Source organism: Drosophila tropicalis, unplaced genomic scaffold, assembly GCF_018151085.1.
Source record: "Drosophila tropicalis isolate 14030-0801.00 unplaced genomic scaffold, ASM1815108v1 contig_593, whole genome shotgun sequence".
Classification (NCBI taxonomy): domain Eukaryota; kingdom Metazoa; phylum Arthropoda; class Insecta; order Diptera; family Drosophilidae; genus Drosophila; species Drosophila tropicalis.
Window position 1 is genome coordinate 3,319,106 of NW_027173070.1, and position 17,095 is coordinate 3,336,200.

The window sequence follows — 17,095 nt, forward strand, 5'->3', positions numbered from 1 at the left end:
AATACTTGGAGCATTGTCATGGCTGGTAACTTTATGACCTCCACTTTGGGTGGGTTTTCAAAAGGGGCCGCAGGAGGAGGAGGAGGAGGGGCCGTGGTGGATTGGAAGGCATGGATTGTCTTCAGGCAACAGCAACATCGTCGTCACTCGGCACTTTTCATTTGCCGGCTGCTTTAGCCATAAAAAGTACATAAAAAGAAATACAACACAAGGCAAGAAAAACTGTTGAGCATTGAGAAGAAAAGTGGAAGAAGTAAATTTTACGACCCACCCACCCACAACAGTCATCAAAACAACAAAAAAAAAAAAAAGAAAAGCGAAGAGAAACGATTGCTCTATAAAATTGGAGCTCTATGAGAGCTATAAAATATTTATTCTACTAAAAAATAACTGTACAATGGTTATATATATATACACACATAGATAGATACAAATACATACATATTGGATAAATAATTTGTTTTTTTTTTTTTTTTTTGTGAAGGAGAGAATTTTCCTTTTTCCCCTAGATTTAAGTTTTTTTTTTTGTAACAACAAATGGGTATAACAGGACGGGGGGTGGCGTGATTGGAGGGGGGCTGGGAGTGGGAGCAGAGATCATATATATTCCTTACTTATTGAATTCATCAGATTCATACGACATCATCGGCAACCTGCGATTCATGCTCCAATATGGTATTCTCCCTTAATTTCGATTTCAGATTCCTGCTGGAATTTGCCTCGGTTAGGCAAGGTTCATGCTCGGCATTTGCCTCATTATCATCATGATGATTATCATTTGGTGCGGGTGCATCCTCCAGTTGCACCTTGCCCAAGTGGCGACGATAGCGATACCAGAGTTTCAGTCCCAACACGAGGACAAAGTACAAGAAAGCCAAACAAATGATTATAATAATAATCCGTGTGATTATGGAATTCGAAGTCGATTTCGAAGATCTAACGACCAGAAGTACCTCCTGACGTTTCAGGCCGGCACTACTGCCAATGGTGCAGCCATAGCGCCCCTCATCCTCGGGCTGTACATTCCGAATCTCCAAAGTGCCATTCTCCAGCAGACGCCAGCGATTTGCAGTCAAATCTGTATTATTCTCATTATCCTGCATAGTCAGATAATCCAAGTCCTTGTCCCATTGTATAGTGGGCTTGGGTTCACCCATGGCCTGACAATGGAGAACCACCACGCCAGATTCCTCAACCTCAAGAGGTCCTTCGGGTGGGGCAACTGTGAAGCGTGGAGCGATTACCACTTGTATGGACACGGTGGCACTTATCTGGCCCTGACTATTGGAGGCAATGCATGTATACTGCCCACGTTGCTCATTGCTGACCTGACTGAAGACCAAGGTTCCATTCTGATCGGTTACATTCACCGGCAACGGCAATTGCGTTTCCTGCAAAAAGGATACCCCCATTTAAGTAATCCTCTCTCCATTAATACTTTGATGTGGTAACGACTTACCCTCATCCATTTCACTTGCGGCGTTGGTGTGCCCTGTGCCTTACAATGCACTTTACTCAGACTACCCAATTCCAAGTTCTTCGATGTGGGCTGTGGCATAAATTTCAATTGCTCAATGACCTCCAGAGTGCCAGAACTAGAACTGGCAGCCAGTTCACCTTCTATAACCAATTGACATTGATATTGACCCGCATCGCTGGCCAAAATGCTAGAAAATTGCAGTGAACCATTCTCCTTGTTCATTATGATGCGACCATCTTCCCTTAACATGGTCTCCAATTGCGGTTCACTTGTCGTACTGGCCGCCTGTCCCAGTTCCAATTGACGCAAAGTTTTGTTATCCTTACGCCAGCGTAGGATCACACTATTGCTCTGACGATACAGTTGGGGCAATTGATAGACACAAGGCAAATGCAGGGAGCTCTGCTCTTTCAGAGTAATCAAACTTGAGGGACCTTTCGTTATGCTGACATCGCCCAATGCGAATGCCGCTCCAGTAACTTGGCTATGACCTGTATGCCGAGGAATGAAGATGAGGATGAGTCAGCTCACAAACGAATCAGCCAGCTTCAAGAAACTTACCGCCCAAACAACCAAATATCAGGCTAAGACTCAAGAACAAACGTTTCGCCATCTCGTTTCAGAATTTTTATTTATTTATCTCTTTTTTTCACTTTTTTTGCTGTTCGTAACGAAAAAAAAAACCGGCTCTGGCAAGATCGGTTTCGTTTTAGGTTTTTATTTTGAAGGAATTCCGTTTTGCTGGCAACCTTCGCTGGCTCCGCTTCTTTCGCGTCTTCGTTTAATGTTTTACCGCCGTCCTCCTCGTTGTTGCCGCTTCACATCATTTTACCACACTCAAAAGTACAGGGAGAGGCAGAAGGCATTTGCTTTTCGGATTTATCTTTATGTTACGCACACGCGTCACGCTTAATTATCCTGCCGACTCCACGACGAAGACGACGGCAGCGACTACGACGCACTTCGTCTCACTTCTCAGCAGCACTTCTTCCGCGTATATTCTGATCCGACCAACCTCTCGCGTTGGCTCTCGAAATGGGAATGAAAATGGCCCGACTGACTGACTAGCTGACTGAATGACAACAAACACAAGGCATGCGCACTCTCACAGTACTCCGAACCCAACAAATTTCCCCCTATTGAAGACTCGGCCTCACCACTCTTTTTAAATCTACTACCTACTTCTAAATCCTGATATGGGATATGGAAAAAGGGAGCATTTCGGGTTGACAATCTGGCATGTGTCTGTCTGTCGGAGTGATCGGTTATATATATTAGATATTGGAGAAGATACATAACAAGAATTAAAATACTTGGTAAAACAAAAATCAGAAACCGTCAAAGTGAAAAGAGGTGGAAATTGTCTTTGTAGCCTCGATTTCAATCCTGTTTGAATTTAAATATTTGGGATAAAAGTCGCTAAGAATATCGAAAACTTAAATCGAATTATCTTTTGCATAAAAACAGGAATTTTTTTAAGTTTTTCCAAATAGAATTGTTTTTCGAACCTAAAACTAACAGGAAATATAATAAAATTACTCCTACATAAATACTCAGAATATTTTTATATTTTAGATTTCGACTTCCTTAAAACGTATTTTGAGATTGCTGTTTGCGTTTTCGGAAAGGGAAAAGAAATGATTACCAATTTACTTTTCAAAGTCCATTTAATATAAAACAAATCATTTTAAAGTTTAAATTTTAATATTTCACCAAAAGGCATTAAAAAATGAAATGCATCACCAAGTTCTATACATTTCGATTTGTCTGTCCAGATTTAGACCTTCTTTTAAGAGGAGGAATGTTAATGTATTTAGCAATAAATATTTTTAAAAATGATGTCGATATTCAATCTTGAAAAAAGGGTATATTAACTTTGGTGCAAAGCATACAAAGATTCAGCCGGATCGGATCACTATATCATATACATATGTAGCTCCCATACAAACGTCAAAGTTACGAATAGTGACTTTTCTCAATATCTTTGCTAATTTCTGAGTTAAACTCGTGAAATTGAATATTGATAAATTTATTGCACCTATAAATTTGATTAAAATCGGGTGACTATATCATTAAGCTCCCATAATAACGATCGGTGGATAGCAGTGGCTTCGATCAATAACTTTGTTATTTGCTGTGTTAAGATTATATGCCGTCCTTTCGCAAATATTATACATTTTAGATAGAACGTTCTTCCACTTTGATGGCTATAAGTAAGGAAGGTGGTCTAAGTTAGCCCCGGTCCTCTTGTTTGCAAATTAATTTACTAAAATGTCATAGGACTTGTCAGACTCATTGAAAAGTACTGAGGAAAAATGATCAAACACGATTTCGTTCTATTTTAAAATATATATTTGAGATTTCATCAATAAGTATTTTTTTTATGTCTCTAAAATGTTATTTACTTGGATTAGTAGATGTCATTTCAACTAAATGATGTGTAATCATTTTCAAGGATATAAAAATTCTACAGGCTAAACAAATTAAAAACATAAGAATCTTTGGAAAAATATTCTTTGAAGATTAGTATAAATTAGTCACAATTAATACTTAAAGATTACAGTCTAACAATATTCCAATTAATTGTAAAATATAAAATGTATACATATAAATATATAATTTTGTTTGATATACATATGCACTGTATACTGAGCCATGTTTCAAAATAAATAACATACAGTCTAAAATTGAGGTATGGTAGATGAGACGCGACTATAGAGCGTCTGACGTTTGGCCACGCGGAAAGGACAACGTGTCATCATTTTATAGACAATGGCACTGCACAGGACAAAGAGACCCCAGAAGACGTAGGTGAAGAGTAAGATGAAACGATTTGGTTGCCACAGCACCGTATAGTGGAGGTTATAGTTCTCTGTTATTAGGCAAAGATGATAAATAATAAATATGTTTGATTAGTCAGCCAAAATGAGAGAGGACTCACCCAGCACTGCATAACCCATGCCAATTTTTGATTTACCCATGCGGTAAGAGCATGTTGGAACCATTATCTCCAGGTAGCTATGCTCCTGCTCTTTCAAGGCCTTCAGATCAAAGTGTCTGACGGCATTCTCATAGAAATTGATGACTTTCGTTGAAGGATAAATGAATATTCTGGACTCATGCCAATGGGCTGAGAATATGATATGTGGATCCAAGTCACTGATAATGGCTCTTAGCAATGGACCGCCTCCAATGAGAAGTGGAGCATGTGAGACACCAATACGCAGACGTTCCGAATTATGTTCCCGATCTGGATTTGTGAAATCCAATAGCATGCGATTTATCTTAAAGAAACGCAAGCGGTTGTCGTAGTCAAAGAGATCCTCGCTCATAAACTCATTCTCGAATCGTCGTTGATTTGAATTGGATATATAATCGCCATTCTCACCGCCAATATCATTATCTCCAGGGACATGAACACGCTGCAAATAAGCCGAAATCATACGAAACTGTTAGGAAAATAAAGCAATAAAGTCGTGTCTAGAGCTTAGGCCTCAACCTTGGACTTATTCAGTTAGTTTATTCTAAGCCAATCTCCACTTACGTTATTGAAACGCTTGTGATGATAGATACGTTTAAATCTCTGGACATATTGCTTATATTCCTGTGCCGTGGCTATATTACCCTCGTCTAGAAGATCTCCCAGAAATACAATGATATGTGGTTGTGTAAAGGATACAGCACGTTCAAAGGACTTTTGCAAATATCTATCCGAATCATAGCGTGCCAACGGACTGTGTGAGGAGCGATCATATGAATTCCCCAAAATTTGTGGATCAGCAATGAGCAGCATCCGTGTGCAATTCTCTGTAAGATGGGCAAACCAATATAAAGTGTCATCAATCTGGTTTGATACCCAAAAGACTTACCCAGTTTACAATCAATATTCTGCCAACTCGACTGGGCTATATAGTAGATTAATATCTCATTAAAGAAGATTAAGAGTAGAGTCATCACCACGAAACCGCGGCACACTAATCTGTAAATGATCCAAAACGGGTCAACTGGAAGTAAAAGGTTTTTTGTTTTGAAAATACTTACCTATTGACTACACGCAAGGAAGCCATATTTTGGCCAACATTTATATTGATTCGTCTTTGCAGAAATTGAGGGATTCCAATTGCATGCACATTGCATACGCAATGATTGGTGTCTAATTATAAACACTCCGTCGCGCATATGCAATATTTACATAAGAAACATCATAATTACAATGCAGCTGGGCGGAGCAACAACTGATTCCCTCGCGGTTTCACTTGGCACTTGATGTCTTCGTTCGCTAATTGGATTAGAATGGAATGTTGGCGAATTGGCACACACACCATTCCCCCACTACGAGCGCCATCGATTTGAATTCATAGGCAGCCGTTATTCTGATAAATCGGTCGGCATTATACGATTATATATAGAATTCGTTGGACCACTCGACGTGCCGTCTGGCAACACTCGCACCGGAGCTAGGAGCTGGCAACTCGTTTAAAAACGCGTGAGTAAAACGAGTGAGTAAAACGCGTGAGTAAACCGCTTGCGTAAAACAAGTGAGTAAAACGCGTGAGTAAACCGCTCATGTTCGAACATGTTCGAGTTCGCGCGAATATGTTCGGTTCGCGAGTAATGTTGTGTGGTGGAACTTTGTTAAATTTGTTAAATTTTTTCTTTTAATTTTGTGCGTAAACAACGCTATGAAAATAAATAATTAAATAGCACGAGGCCGGCGTAGAATGTTTTACTAAGTGTTGATTGTGTTTGTGTGCGTTGTTACCCGCTACAAAAGAAACGCAGTGCTAGCGGCACCTTGAAGATTTTTTTTGCAAAAAAAAATCAAGCGGCACTGAAAAGTAAGAATAGCAAGTAAATGCTTGCTGGTGGATTGTAGAAAACACATTGCCAGGCTTTAAGGAACAAAGTGCTGGTATTATTGGCCAACAAGTTGCAAACATAAACATTTAATAAATAAATAATAAAGTTTTTAAAGCAAAAAAAAAAAACACCGTGTGAATGTGAGTTGTGATGGTGTGTGTTGGCTTGCGTGTACGTGAGTGGGAGAGTGATGGCAATGCTGCTGTTGATTTGGCAATGCTGCGAGGCGAGGGTCGCCGTCGTCGGCATGAATAGCCTTAATAATTACTATCCATATTTTCGTAATAATACTAATTAATCGATGGCTGTGTTTTGTCCTGTAGTTTAACATATCACGGTGAGTGCCTAGGACACCGTCTCCCGGTAACAGGATGGCGGATATAGTTTATCCGAACGGTTGTAGACCCTTGATGGAAGATCTGGGAACGGATGAACTGATAAGGCGTCTCAAGGTGGGCACAAGTGCAATTTGTTTAGAGAGTACTTGTACAATTTTCTTTTGGATGTATCCTGCAGACTCTGGCGAATGTTCTACAGACTATGGAACAGGATGAGAATCTCTATCAGCAGTATATACCACTGGCATTACACCTTCTAGACGACTTCTTTATGCAGCATCCTTCCAAGGATGTGCAACTATTGATTGCCTGTTGTATAGCCGATGTATTGCGTGTTTACGCCCCGGAGGCTCCATACAAAGAGCAAGAGCAAATCAAAATAATATTCAAGTTTTTTATCAAACAATTGCATGGACTTAAGGATCCAAAAGATCCTTCATTCAAACGGTATTTCTATTTCCTGGAAAATTTAGCTTTTGTTAAATCGTTTAACATGTGCTTCGAATTGGAGGATTGCCAGGAGATATTCCATGAACTATTTAGCACTATATTCAGAATTGTCAAGTAAGTATGCCACAGAATTAAATATATATGTATCTGTTACTGATTCGGTATTCGTTTTATATTTTCAGTGACCAGCATAGCGCCAAGGTTACCAATTTTTTTCTAGATGTCCTTAGTCCTTTGATAACAGAAGCTGACAATTTGAGAGTCGAATTGCTGGATTTAATATTGATTAACATTGTTGAGCCAAATAAGTCCAGCAATAAATATGCCAGTCAACTGACGGAACAACTGTTACGCAAAACGGGAGATGCCCTTGAGTCCACCATTAATATTGTATGTCCATAAAGAAATTGATCGAGAAGAATTCAAGATACTAAATTAAATTTTTTTAGTTTTTCAATCGTCATTTGGTGATGGATAAACCAAATACCAAACTGTCCATCAGTAATAAGATTTATGATGTCCTCTATGAGTTAAATCGCATCAATGGAGATCTTTTGGTGTCCGTTTTACCTCAATTGGAAAACAAATTGCTATCCACCGATGATGCTGAAAGGCTGAGTAGGTTCCACAAAGTATTTAAGATGTTAAATATTTATGTACTTTCCTTCTCTTTAGGGGCCACCACATTGCTGGCCCGCATGTTCTCCGAGAAGGATTCACTACTCTCGAAGAAATATCAAAATCTCCTGCGCACATTCTTTGGTCGCTTTTGTGACATCAAGGAATCGGTGCGGGTGAAATGCGTTCAATCCTCAATGCATTTCCTTCTCAATCATCAACATCTGCAGGCGGATATCACTGATAAACTGCGTTTACGCAATCACGATCTAGACGAGGTGGTACGCCATGAGGTTGTTATGGCCATTGTAGAGACTGCGAAACGTGATTTCAACATAGTCCTGGAATCACCCGACTTGCTTGAAATTGTACGAGAACGTACTCTAGATAAGAAGTACAAAATACGTCGTGATGCTATGAATGGCTTGGCCTACATTTATAAGCGAGCCATTTGTGAGCCAAATGACTTAGGACCAGAAGTAAAGCTACGAGTGGATTGGATTAAGAACAAAATCTTACATGGCTATTACAAAGTGGGCTTAGAGGACCGTTTGCTAGTGGAACGCTTGCTTATCACCTGTCTGGTGCCATATAAATTGGCACCAGACGAAAGAATGAAGAAGTTATATCATTTACTGGGAGATCTCGATGCAAATGCCACAAAGGCCTTTGTTGAACTACAAAAGAATCAAATGAAGACAAGGAATACGGTTAGCGATTGGATTAAATTGCATCACTCCAAGGAGTTTACGCCGCGGGTGCTAAGCCAACTTCAAGCCAAACAGGGCACCATTGCCAAGTGAGTTCAATCTGTCTAAATAAATATGACCATTTATATCCATATATCCAATCGCATTTCTTTTTGATTACAGATTACTGCCAGATCCATTGAAAGCTGCCGAATTTCTAACACAGTTTAGTAATAATCTACGTAAAGACTCTCAGCTTTTGCGCTGCATAAATATAGTACTGAAACGTGATGTTAGCTGTCGGGAATGCGCCGATACCATGGGTGTGCTTCTCAAAAAATTGGGAGCTCACATTCAATCAAATCTGTATTATAATACGGTCAAAATGCTGATCGAACGCGTAGCCTCTGTGATGGTGGACAAGGAGTCAATTGGTGTACTTATTGGGTGAGTAAAAGAATCATCCTTTATATGTCGTTTTCCTAATCAAAGGGTTCTGTTTTGATTTCAGGTTGATTGAAAAATGCATACAGGGTGGTTCCATTTGCGAGGATATTGGCATCAATCGTCATGAGGCTGGCGAGCGTGGCCTTAAACTTCTTAGTGTAAGTTGGACTAAAGGAGTATAAAAAAAAACATTTTGCTTACTTTTTGTTTCTACAGATGCTCTCCTATGTGTTTTCCGCCCACTTTTTTACGGACACCTCATTGCGTCATTTGATTTCGTTGCTCAGCTATGAACATGAATATGTGGCTCCATTGGTTCTAAAGACTTTAACCCACTTGGGACGCTATCAGCCATTGGTGGATGAAGCCAACCCCATTATACTTAATGAGTTGGCACCCATTTGTAAGGATTTCGCCTTAATTGGTACACCCAAACAGGCCAAGCATGCGGTGCGCTGCATATTCGTCAACACCCAATCTTCAACCGGCACTGGAGCTGATGGCAATGGAGCAGGAGGAGCAAGTGTTGGTCTCGGCGGTGGCGTTACTAGTGGCAATGGTGCCGGAGCAAGTGCGTCAACCACTACACAGACTGTGCATCCCATCTTCAATGAAATCATTGAATTGTTGCGCTTAAAACTTTCACCCAATTGCGATCATCAGCGAACAAAAATTGTGACTCTGGGTCATATAGCCTTCAATATGCCACAGGCATTCCTCACACCCATCAAGAACATGATTGCACGACGCATAGTCAAGGAATTACTTATACAGGAGGTGCCCGCGCAAAGGGACTATGAACTGCCGGATGAGGCTAGTGATTGGTGTGCCCAGGAGGAATTGCCACCTGATACCCTATGTAAATTGGATGCCCTGAAGACAATGGCCCGTTGGCTATTGGGTCTACGCACTGATGAACATGCGGCCCAGAAGACATTTCGTATGCTTGCTGCCTTTGTTAATCAGCGTGGCGATCTTTTGGGTCAGAATCGTTTGTGTGGAGCAGAGAAATCCTGGCTACGCCTAGGAGCAGCCTGCGCCATGCTCAAAGTATGCGAGCAAAAGGGTGTCGGGGATCAATACAGTGCCGAGCAGTATTTACAGCTTTCTCAGCTAATGGTACGTCTACAAAATACTAAAAACACAAAACTGGAATTCAATTAATTTGTATTCTCTCATTAGGTCGATCCAGTGCCACAGGTAAGAGAAATCTTTGCCCGCAAGTTGCATAAAGGTTTGGGTAAGAGTTTACCAAGGAACTGTCTCCCCCTGGATTTTATGGGCATGTATGCGCTATCTGGCCTGGAGACTGATAGAAAGTAAGTCCATTGGATCATTAATTTATCAAATTATATTTTAACACATCAATATTATTCAGATTGCAGGATCTGGTGCGTCATTATGTGGAGGCGGATATTAATAAACGTCGCGAATATCTCAAGACTGTGGCCATGACATGTAAGTTTCATTCTGAAACCATCTAATTTTTAGTTTCTCACATCTTTGTGACTCCACTCCTTTCAGCTCCCGATAGTTCTACGGATTCACAATCGCTCTACATTCTACCTGACTATATGCTGGCCTTTGCCATACCCGTACTGGTGCACGATCCTAGCTTTACGAATCATGAGGATTATGTACAATTGCGTAAAATGGAGAAATGTTTACGTTTCATATTGGAGCCATTGATGGCCAAACGTGATACATTTGTCTATGGTTTCTATCAGCAGATGCTGCAAATGATTAAACATCGTGAGTTCAGTCAGAGCACAGACAAGCGAGATAACTATGTGAGTACGAAAGCTTAAGACACCTGATTTTATGTATTAAATATTACTTTATGCATACATTTTTAGAAAATGTGGGCGCTCTGCGATCTCGCCATATATATTATTGATGCCAAAGTTGGTCTTAGTGACAGCAATGCAAAAGATTTTGATAAGAATCTGCCCTTGCCAGAGATGTATTATCGAATGCCTGCCGCAGCCAATTTTAAGAATAGCGACATCTATATACCCATGGATGTTTATACGCTGGGACCCAAATCCTCCAGTAAGCCATTGGCGGTAACAGCGGTGAAAACAGCTGCATCAACCACAACAACAACGCTGCCGTCGACAACAGCGAGAGCTGCTGTTGGTTTGACGACTAAACGGCCAGCTGAAAAATCACTTTTAATGAATGATAAACCACAGGTAAGTTCTCAGAAAATGTAACACATTTGATTTAACAACTTTCATCTATAAATATATATATTTGATCTTCTGCCTTAAAAAAAAAAGGTAGTCAATGTATTTGACAACATACGAGTTGCCGATACAACAGAACCCCTAGCCAAGAGGACGCGTGGTGGGGCTGCAGCAACCACAAATTCGTAAGATATGGCAAGATGGCAAGGAATGAGCAGCATACAAATCAACAACAAAAAACCTTATAAGAAGAGAAATAAGAAAACATTAATGAGCGCATAATTGTTAGTTTAGTTACTGTTTAGTCTAGGGCGCTCTTAAGTTAACTAAATATTTAAGATGTAGTCTGATCAAATTGTGGACAAAAGAATGATCTACAATAGTTGTTAAACCGACATTACCTACAACAACAAGAACAAGAACAACAAACAACTTAATCGTAAACATAAAAACATGAAAAAACAACAACAAACATCCACATAAGGTATTTGCTAATTCAAAGAGAAATTGTAACATATTTATAAAAGAAAACAAAAAATAGATCTGTGGAATGAGACCAATGCAAAACAAACAAAAATAAACATATAGTAACATATATAGGAGAGAAAAAAAGTTAAAAATTTAGCCTATGCAATCATTAAAAGTGTCGTCTAATCTGTTAAATTGTAAATGATCCAAAAAATTGAGTTTTTTAAATATGTAATTGTGTTCCTTTTTATTTGCTTTCCATTTTAGTTAGTATTGATAGAAACCAATCAAAAAAAAAAAAAAAAAAAAAACACCCAAAACCATTTTAAAATTTGTTTTCTATATATTGCTTTAGTTTGTAGGTCTGATTTTATATCGAATAATAATGAAATGAAACAAAAAACACACACGAAAATTAGAAAAAAAGTAACGTAAATATGAGCCTTATTAAGAAATTAAACAACTTTTTCTATGCATAAAACAAAACAAAAAAATCTTAGTTAATCCATTTAAATACGCCGAAGAAGAAATGCATTCAAAATGTATTAAACACACATTGAGAAAAACATATTTAAATTCAAAACGACATAAATTGTACATTTATATCTATTATTACTGTTTTTCAAAATACAAACAAACAAGAAATCATACAAATACAATTATTACTACATAAGTAATTAATTTAAAAAGAATTTTTAACTTCACTTGTTTTCTTTTTCAAGTTGGTGCGCCTTATCGATAGCTCACTTCGATAGACGATAACGTGCATTCCAGTTGGATTGTTGGTGGAGGGTTTGGTGGGGGAGGTCAGGGGTGTTTTTTTTTTTTCCAATTGTTTTTCTTGTTTCATGTTTTGTGTGTACATATAGAAAAAAAATTTAAACAGATTTGTTTACCTTAGAATTTAAATAAAAACTTGTGTACTGCCAGTTCCGGCGATTAAAGATCAACTGGAATAAAGAATCAACAATTGCAAAATGCATTATTTTGCTCATCGAACGAGAGGCGGAGACCTCGAACCGTCGCCAGCCCCAGCAGAGGAACTAGAAGTCAGTCGGGCTAAAAACGTTGACCCATTCGCATCGGCGCCTCATTCCTTGTACACATCCACACCGAGGAAGAAGCATAGCGATTCCTTTTATAGCCAATTTGTCCAGGTCACCAATAACCTTTGCGTGGGCGGCGGCGGTGTGGGCGTTACCTTTGATCCGCGTCTTAAGCAATTGGTCATTATCTTTGCTATACTTATAATTGGCTATAAAAGTGTCATTCTAACAAGTGAGTAAACCCCTCGATTGGAGGAGTAGGAGGTGGAGTGCGGCAGTGGGTGGGCTCACTCAAGGTTGCATTTGTTTGTGTTTATATGAATATATATACATATGTACATATTTGGTTGTGTAAATATAGCCCAACGCAAACGTTATGATCTCACCTCAACGCATTTTCCATTTGTTCTGTCCACCTCCTTCTTGAATCATTCAAATAGTATGTATGTATATACATATAAAGATATCTAGACAAATTGTTAGTTGCGCATTTTGTTTTTAGCTAGAGATTCTCATTTGCATAGGTTGTGTTTAGAGTTTTGTTAATTGTTTAAATATTTTGACTCAGCTCTTTTGTTTATGCTGGGAGATGAATACAGTTAACGGTATATTGACCTAAGCTGACATTTTTTCTCTTTTTGGCAATTAGTTATTATAGCTGTAAAACGATTACGAATTTCTCTCCCATCACCCTACAAAGAGATACCCTACCCCGCATATGAAGTCATCCCTGACTAATCAATTAATATATGTATTTTCAGCCAAAGTAATCTATATTTAGGTTTTACTAGTTAATTGATATAAATTTATCACCCCATTCAAAGCTGATAATTGACAATTTGAAGACTCCCTACTTTAGCAAATAGAATTCATAAATAAGTAAGCTCTGCACATAATTGATCATAGTGTATGTAAAGGTCGCATACATTTTCATTGGGGTTACGTGGGAGTAACCTAAACAGGTCTCTGCCTACGTAACAATGGTTAGATTTTCAATTTTCCGCTAGAGTAATTGTTCTTTTTTGAAGTGCCCGTTCATCAAAATGTACTGCGCCTACAGAACTTCTGACGCGTTGCGTCTTTCTATGTTTATCTTTGGCTCGACTGATATCAAAATCAAACCAATTTACGACCTTGAATAACAAACACCCATCAACAAATTATTCTTTTTTGTTTATGTTTTCATAGTGCCCTACATAAATGCCAGTAATATACAACAGGTAGGCCAATATGTGCAGGTGGCACGAGATTGGTCAGAGAAGCACCAGCTGGGCTCCAGGTTGAGTCCATTGCTATGGGGGCTACTGATTACAATATTTAGCTATGGACTTGTTTATTTGGATAGCGCAGAGCCGGGCATTAGTCCCCCATCGCCCTTCTCCAAGCAAACAAGGTAAGTAGGGGCTTAAGGATTACATATGTTCAAGAACTAATATAATATAACTCATAATTTTCTCTTGACATTTGCAGATCTCAACGGCAAAAAAAGGGCATTTCACTGCACTTAAATTACTTGGGTGCCTTCTTAGCCGGCTCAATGGTGACACTTGTCATGTATTTTAATTTGTGGAATTCCACTTAGTCAAACAGTATTTCCTCTTATTTCGTTAAACTTAATTTATTTCGTACGTATATTGTAATTGTAAAGTGCTCCTGGAGAGTTCAATCTATATATGTTTGGGTGGGAGGGGAGCATCTTTTTGAAGGCTATCTTATTAGTAGTTCCTAGTAGTAGTAGTAGTATTAGTATATAACATGAGTTTAAACAAGAAAATGGAGTACAAAATGAAATAACTCTGAAAAAGAGTTGGCAATTATAGAACTTATAGTATTAACCTCTTATATACATACATAAATCCATCTATGTGTACCTTATTTTTGTACATTATTCTGCATTAAAATAAATGAGGTAACATTTTCAATGCGCATAAAATTGTTGTGCCACTCTTCGGGGCTCACCTGGTTAACTCGGAAAGTTTGCAAACGATTCTCAGTTTTGAAACGTCCTACCAAATGCACAAAGCAACCTGAAAACAGATTTTGATATAAATACTAACTATAAAGTAATAGAATAAAAATGTTTGAATGCTTACCATTTTTTAAATGTCTTAAATCTTCATCGAAGTCATAGTAAATCGCTTGCAGTATGGGCCCAGGCTCGTCATTTCTTACCAGCAGAGTATGCTCGAATCTTTTGCCTACAATTATTCTCAAAAGTTTACCTAAAAAGAATATGTTTTTAATCTAAAATATTTTTATATCCCATAAAGTACCATAAATGCTCCAAATAATATTTAAATCTGGATGCATTTTATGAGTTTTCATAGAATAGTCTACTCGTCCAACTAGACTAATTAAATTTCTTCCCGGCTTTTGGGCCAATGGATCATCTGGCAACTTTGGAGCTACATCCATTTTATCCTTGGTTGCTACTGCTGCTCCAGTTCCTGTAGCAACAACTCCTCCAAAAGTTTTGTTCAAACTTTTGGGTGGCGGAACATAAGTAAAATCGTATTTGGCTTTTACTTTTGGCACTATTTCTTCAACAAAGCCATCGTATTTTAATTTTTTATCCTTTTGGTTGATGTAGAGTTTAGTTTGCCGTAGTTGGCTGCCTCCCGCTTGATTGGATTTGGTCGAGAGACTGGAAGCAGACTGAAAGCTGCGATTGCTTATGGAAGAAGAGTGCTCAGCTTTGATTTTTTGTTGATTTGGCAAAAAGGAGCCAAGGGGTTTGCCTAACGAAATAAAATACTTATTATGAATTGAAAATTGCAGGAAATATAAATTTTACAATTACCCTTGGAAAACATTCTCACAGGCTATTAACGGAATTATGGGAAGTGCCAACTTTTAAAATTTGCCAACAATCGAAAATTGACAATCGGTTGGCCAGTAATCGACTACCCTGTAATCGGGTACATTTCTTTGTTATCGGTTGTCGTCCACGCGAGAAGTTTTTTTTTTGTATTTTGTATAAAAATATTATAAATTTAATTAAATTCTGTTAATAAAACTAATCCCTGCTTAAAGATGAGTACCATTTTGGAGAAGATTGCGGCTATTGAGTCCGAGGTAAGTCAAAAAATGGCTTATTGACATGGACAATAAAAACTAACCTGTCTGCTTCTTACCACCACGTCCCAGATGGCCCGTACCCAGAAGAATAAGGCTACATCGGCTCATTTGGGTCTTCTGAAAGCAAAGTTGGCCAAGTTACGACGTGAACTGATCTCACCCAAAGGCGGCGGCGGTGGAACTGGCGAGGGTAAGTCCAGCTACTGATAGAAAGCCCAAAGTTTCCTAATAATACCTCTTCTCTTACAGCCGGCTTTGAGGTGGCCAAAACTGGAGATGCTCGAGTGGGTTTTGTCGGGTTTCCCTCTGTAGGGAAGTCCACGTTATTGTCAAATTTGGCTGGCGTATATTCGGAAGTGGCGGCTTATGAGTTCACAACGCTCACCACTGTGCCTGGATGCATCAAGTACAAAGGAGCCAAGATTCAACTGCTCGATTTGCCTGGTATCATTGAGGGCGCTAAGGATGGCAAGGGTCGTGGACGTCAAGTGATTGCGGTGGCACGCACTTGCAATTTAATCTTTATGGTGCTGGATTGCCTGAAACCTTTGGGACACAAACGACTGCTGGAGCATGAATTGGAAGGATTCGGTATACGATTGAACAAGAAACCTCCAAACATCTACTACAAGCGCAAGGACAAGGGTGGCATCAATCTCAATAGCATGGTAACTCAATCTGAGTTGGATACGGATCTGGTCAAAACGATTTTATCCGAGTACAAGATACATAACGCGGATATAACCCTACGTTATGATGCCACCAGTGATGATTTAATCGATGTTATTGAAGGCAATCGTATCTATATTCCTTGCATATATCTTCTGAACAAAATTGATCAAATTTCTATTGAGGAATTGGATGTGATCTATAAGATACCTCATTGTGTGCCCATTTCGGCGCATCATCATTGGAATTTCGATGATTTGCTAGAGATGATGTGGGAATACCTAAAGCTGGTACGAATTTATACAAAGCCAAAGGGACAATTGCCGGATTACAGTTCGCCCGTGGTGCTGCATAACGAGAGAACTAGCATTGAGGACTTCTGTAACAAACTGCATCGATCCATAGCCAAGGAGTTCAAATAGTAAGTCACGGAATCATATACGAACAACAGTTATTTTAAACCTTTATCTCTATTTCAGCGCCTTGGTCTGGGGATCTTCGGTGAAGCATCAACCGCAAAAAGTGGGCATTGAGCACATACTCAACGATGAAGATGTGGTGCAGATTGTAAAAAAGGTTTAAAACTGAATGGAATCCGAATTGTAATTGTGTTTTTGCATTTGATTTTGAGAATTATAAATTTTTGCCTGGTTAAACGCTGTTTTTGTTTTGTTTATGTCGGCGGGCAGATCTGGTTTTGAAATTGCCAATGTCTAGGCGCCTTCAAACCGATAACAAATCTATCGAACATCGTGTGACCATG

At 38.9% G+C, this 17,095-nt stretch overlaps 6 protein-coding genes across 6 annotated transcripts; 3 read left to right on the forward strand and 3 right to left on the reverse strand.

The window, feature by feature from the left end:
• Positions 1–472: 472 nt before the first annotated feature.
• On the reverse strand, positions 473–2,502 carry otk2 (off-track2). Its single transcript, XM_068290674.1, has 3 exons — positions 2,042–2,502; positions 1,460–1,971; positions 473–1,391 (listed from the first exon to the last, which is right to left on the reverse strand). The coding sequence occupies exons 1-3, from the start codon at positions 2,091–2,093 to the stop codon at positions 633–635; spliced, it is 1,323 nt and encodes a 440-aa protein (XP_068146775.1). The 5' UTR covers positions 2,094–2,502; the 3' UTR covers positions 473–632.
• A 1,312-nt stretch (positions 2,503–3,814) lies between these two features.
• Positions 3,815–5,939, reverse strand: Mppe (Metallophosphoesterase). The gene is made up of 5 exons (XM_068289885.1): positions 5,522–5,939; positions 5,350–5,459; positions 5,025–5,287; positions 4,422–4,902; positions 3,815–4,352 (listed from the first exon to the last, which is right to left on the reverse strand). The coding sequence occupies exons 1-5, from the start codon at positions 5,545–5,547 to the stop codon at positions 4,162–4,164; spliced, it is 1,071 nt and encodes a 356-aa protein (XP_068145986.1). The 5' UTR covers positions 5,548–5,939; the 3' UTR covers positions 3,815–4,161.
• Positions 5,940–6,064: 125 nt separating this feature from the next.
• On the forward strand, positions 6,065–11,714 carry pds5 (cohesin associated factor B pds5). The gene is made up of 14 exons (XM_068289803.1): positions 6,065–6,318; positions 6,664–6,792; positions 6,857–7,242; positions 7,311–7,518; positions 7,578–7,746; positions 7,804–8,545; positions 8,619–8,882; positions 8,947–9,040; positions 9,099–10,001; positions 10,065–10,201; positions 10,261–10,340; positions 10,407–10,672; positions 10,739–11,077; positions 11,165–11,714. The coding sequence occupies exons 2-14, from the start codon at positions 6,712–6,714 to the stop codon at positions 11,258–11,260; spliced, it is 3,765 nt and encodes a 1,254-aa protein (XP_068145904.1). The 5' UTR covers positions 6,065–6,318; positions 6,664–6,711; the 3' UTR covers positions 11,261–11,714.
• Positions 11,715–12,361: 647 nt separating this feature from the next.
• On the forward strand, positions 12,362–14,518 carry LOC137576667 (uncharacterized). The gene is made up of 3 exons (XM_068289906.1): positions 12,362–12,817; positions 13,774–13,978; positions 14,056–14,518. The coding sequence occupies exons 1-3, from the start codon at positions 12,517–12,519 to the stop codon at positions 14,165–14,167; spliced, it is 618 nt and encodes a 205-aa protein (XP_068146007.1). The 5' UTR covers positions 12,362–12,516; the 3' UTR covers positions 14,168–14,518.
• LOC137577911 (uncharacterized) lies at positions 14,271–15,398 on the reverse strand. The gene is made up of 6 exons (XM_068291501.1): positions 15,386–15,398; positions 15,019–15,323; positions 14,859–14,982; positions 14,679–14,807; positions 14,437–14,612; positions 14,271–14,381 (listed from the first exon to the last, which is right to left on the reverse strand). Exons 1-5 carry the CDS (start codon positions 15,396–15,398, stop codon positions 14,458–14,460), a joined length of 726 nt encoding a protein of 241 aa, XP_068147602.1. The 3' UTR covers positions 14,271–14,381; positions 14,437–14,457.
• A 97-nt stretch (positions 15,399–15,495) lies between these two features.
• 128up (GTP-binding protein 128up) lies at positions 15,496–16,988 on the forward strand. The gene is made up of 4 exons (XM_068289567.1): positions 15,496–15,660; positions 15,733–15,853; positions 15,913–16,753; positions 16,812–16,988. The coding sequence occupies exons 1-4, from the start codon at positions 15,619–15,621 to the stop codon at positions 16,912–16,914; spliced, it is 1,107 nt and encodes a 368-aa protein (XP_068145668.1). The 5' UTR covers positions 15,496–15,618; the 3' UTR covers positions 16,915–16,988.
• The last annotated feature ends 107 nt before the right edge of the window (positions 16,989–17,095 follow it).